The sequence below is a fragment of the Halyomorpha halys genome, unplaced genomic scaffold (genome assembly GCF_000696795.3).
Source record: "Halyomorpha halys isolate HHAL.00 unplaced genomic scaffold, Hhal_1.1 Scaffold62.1, whole genome shotgun sequence".
NCBI lineage: Eukaryota > Metazoa > Arthropoda > Insecta > Hemiptera > Pentatomidae > Halyomorpha > Halyomorpha halys.
The window spans coordinates 647,525-650,802 of NW_027116333.1; the positions used below are offsets into that span (position 1 = coordinate 647,525).

Sequence of the window (3,278 nt, forward strand, 5' to 3'; positions counted from 1 at the left end):
TTTTTAATCATTTTGGACATATTTTTACTAACTAGATTTTCATATGTACTTTATTATTTATTCTTTCCTCTTAAATAATTTTAATATTACTCTTATCATACAGCTACAGCCTTATATTCTTAAAATACTTAAACTATTCATGTCTGTCAACAATATTTATGTAACCATAATGACAGTTATTTTCTAATCATTCTATATTTCCTTTTATTCATTGGTTGTTATCTTTTATTTTTGTTCTTAGCCCTGATGAAGGCTAGAAATTCCAGCCGAAATGTTCACTAATACATAAGTTTTTACTTATTTGTGTTTTTCACTGACCACATCCCCAACCATCTTCTCCTCATATGGATATAAATTACGTCAAGGATTGATCCCGTGTGATTACGTGAGGAGTGATCCCGGATTGAACGACACCATAGGACCGAATTTTATGTGTTTCGACACCACTAATAAACGAATATTATGTGTTTCGACACCACTAATAAACGAATTTTATGTGTTTCGACACCACTAATAAACGAATTTTATGTGTTTTAGATGAATTCACTTCGCTCTTATCATCGGCAAGTAACGCATAACAAAACCCAAGCGAAACCAAACCATTTTGTGTCCTATAAACTTACCCCCATAAACTTTGTCTTTCCCTTTCAAGGCTATCTAAAAACAACACTCCGCTATATCGGAATATGAATAAGAGTTTCTTAGACTGCAAGACAAATTAGGTGACGCCGACTATATTTATACTGACGGTATCAAAAACGACTTAGGTGTTGGGGCCTCGATTGTGTGTAATAATCACCACTACCTATTTTCTTAGATCCTGGATTGAACGACACCATAGGACCGAATTTTATGTGTTTGGACACCAGTAATAACCGAATTTTATGTGTTTTAGATGAATTCACTTCACTCTTATCATCGGCAAGTAACGCATAACAAAACCCAGGCGAAACCAAACCATTTTATAGGACACCACAGGGTTCTGGACGAAATTCAAACCACCGGTGCAATCAATAAGCCTAGCCGCAGGATATGGAAAGAGAACAAGGAAGAAGAAATACAAAAAAAAAGAGAAAAAATAAGTTTTTCACATCGCGCGGTAGCCATGCGAATCACTCAGCCTGGATTTAACGCCGCCAGTGAGCGTGAGAAGCAAATAGAGATAAACAAGTTGACGAATTACTTCGTTCCAAAGGTTTACAAATTGAGTCCGTCACAAATATCACAAAGCATTATAATGAGATCGAAACTGGCCAAGTTTCTTCCGAAGAAAGATTTGCAGCCACAGTTATATCCCAAGACGAGTATAATTATGCAGAAGCAATTGCACCTTCTAAAACCATGCGAAAATTATAACAAAAGTCGTAACGTATATCAGGCCTTGGGTCAAGAGAAGAATGTTACTACACCTAGGCAGAACCTTAATCAATTGAAACAGCGAGAGAAGGAGACTATTCAATTCAGTGGGACGAGGACTCCGGAGAACACGCCATGGTCCAGGTCTGGTTTCTCTTCAACTGCTTTACCAACTGAAAAGCAGAAGGTGGAACCGAACAAAGAAGTCATGAGCCCATTCAATAACATCTTAAGATACGCCAAAAAATTAGCTAATGCTGTAAAATCTTGATAAAGAAGAATTGAGATCTTATACAACATATTTTCAATACATTTGAGGTTCAAGCAATGTTTCAGAATTCAATAAACTATCACTCTTAAGTCTTGTTAATTTTAAACTCGTTAATCAAATGTGCAAGCAGAGATATGTAAGAACTTTTGATACCTTTGTCATAAACTATCCCATATTTTTCACTTAAATAGTATTGTTTCCAACAATTTCAAGGCATCCTAAGAAAATGGTAAAACATAAAAAACTATATATGAAATACACAAAAATATAGGGAAAAATTATTCAATACAATTCGTTTCCTCCTCACACAACTTTCACTTACAGGCCTATTTTGAGTATAAATTAATTTCTGCTCAAGTAAGGCTACTGAAAGTATATGTCAATGCATTATTTCTCTTCTTTATACAGGCCTAGGAACTTTTTTTTTTTTTTTTACGAAATCGGTGGAGATTTTTAAAAGACACGGATAGGCCCGTACCTATCCGTGTGTGGGACTTTTACCCACTAAAACCACCACCCTACACCTGTTCCTTCCACTCCATTGCACCGCCGCTAGGCATTACTTCATGAAGGGAAATGGCTGAGTGCCACCTCATTTTCTTCGCATGGTTTTCACGTTCCCATGCAAGTCACGTCTTCCGCTCTCAATCTCTTCAGGACGACTGTGGTGAATCTCTTCACTGCGTCCCAATGCTGGTCTGATCGTAGCATGTGGCTTACTACGTTATCTGGTGTGATAGTTCCCCCACAAACCCTCCCTTATTTGCTTCTCTCCTCCGTAAACCGAATACAAGCAATAAATACGTGCTGCACTGTTTCCTGGGAGTCTGACATTGAGGGCAGTTTGAATCGGTACTGATAGGCTCTAAAGCATCCATGTCCGGTCAACAATTAAAGTTTGTTAATTTAAATGAAAAATAGTCTTTAAAGTACTTTAAACTGTTTCAATCGGAATTAGGTAAATTGTCAACTGAAAGGCTCATTTTCACCTTCAAGTGAAAGTTGTGTGATGAGGACACTGCACCAGAAGTTTTATTTGTTCTCTCTTTCTTTTTTATAATTAAATAAAAATATTGTTAGTTGAGTAAATATTTAATTTACTTTCACTTACCTTTATATGGAATATATATTAAGTGTAAGTATGGCGTATAATCGTGTAAAATCTTCAATTCCAATTTTTTACGAAAAACAGACATTTTCCCCCTAGTCCAAATAACCAATTCTCGCTAAATAGTCTGACGCGCGTGTATATTCACACAAACATACTCAAAAACGAAAAGTAATTTCCAACTGAAATTAAATATTTAAGGTAAGTATACGCCTGGCACGTGGCAGCAACTTATCGCTAAAATTGACCAACCGGTAGGGCAACTTTATAGAATCGATTTTTCACATTTTATCGATTTTATCCAAAACGGCTATAAATATTTTGATTAACTTCCTTGAATCAAAGAGTAATTAACTGGTCTGTTATATCAGATAGGTCTTATAATTGAAGTGGTCTGACAGAACTCAAATGACGAATTTTCCAATCAAAAACTCTTTCCCTAAAGTATCATTTATTTTGTTTATTTGAAAAAAAAAAAAACAGCCCGTTCTGATTGTTAGTAATAATAAACGACCGACAAATACAAATTATTAAACAATTTTA

At 35.5% G+C, this 3,278-nt stretch overlaps 1 protein-coding gene across 1 annotated transcript in view; it reads left to right on the forward strand.

The window, feature by feature from the left end:
- LOC106692593 (uncharacterized) overlaps positions 1-1,716 on the forward strand; it is a 19,533-nt gene extending 17,817 nt beyond the window's left edge. The window contains exon 2 of the mRNA XM_014438636.2: positions 896-1,716. Coding sequence (XP_014294122.1) covers positions 896-1,627 — 732 coding nt within the window. The 3' untranslated portion in view covers positions 1,628-1,716. The remainder of the gene's footprint in view (positions 1-895) is intronic.
- Positions 1,717-3,278: the final 1,562 nt, after the last annotated feature.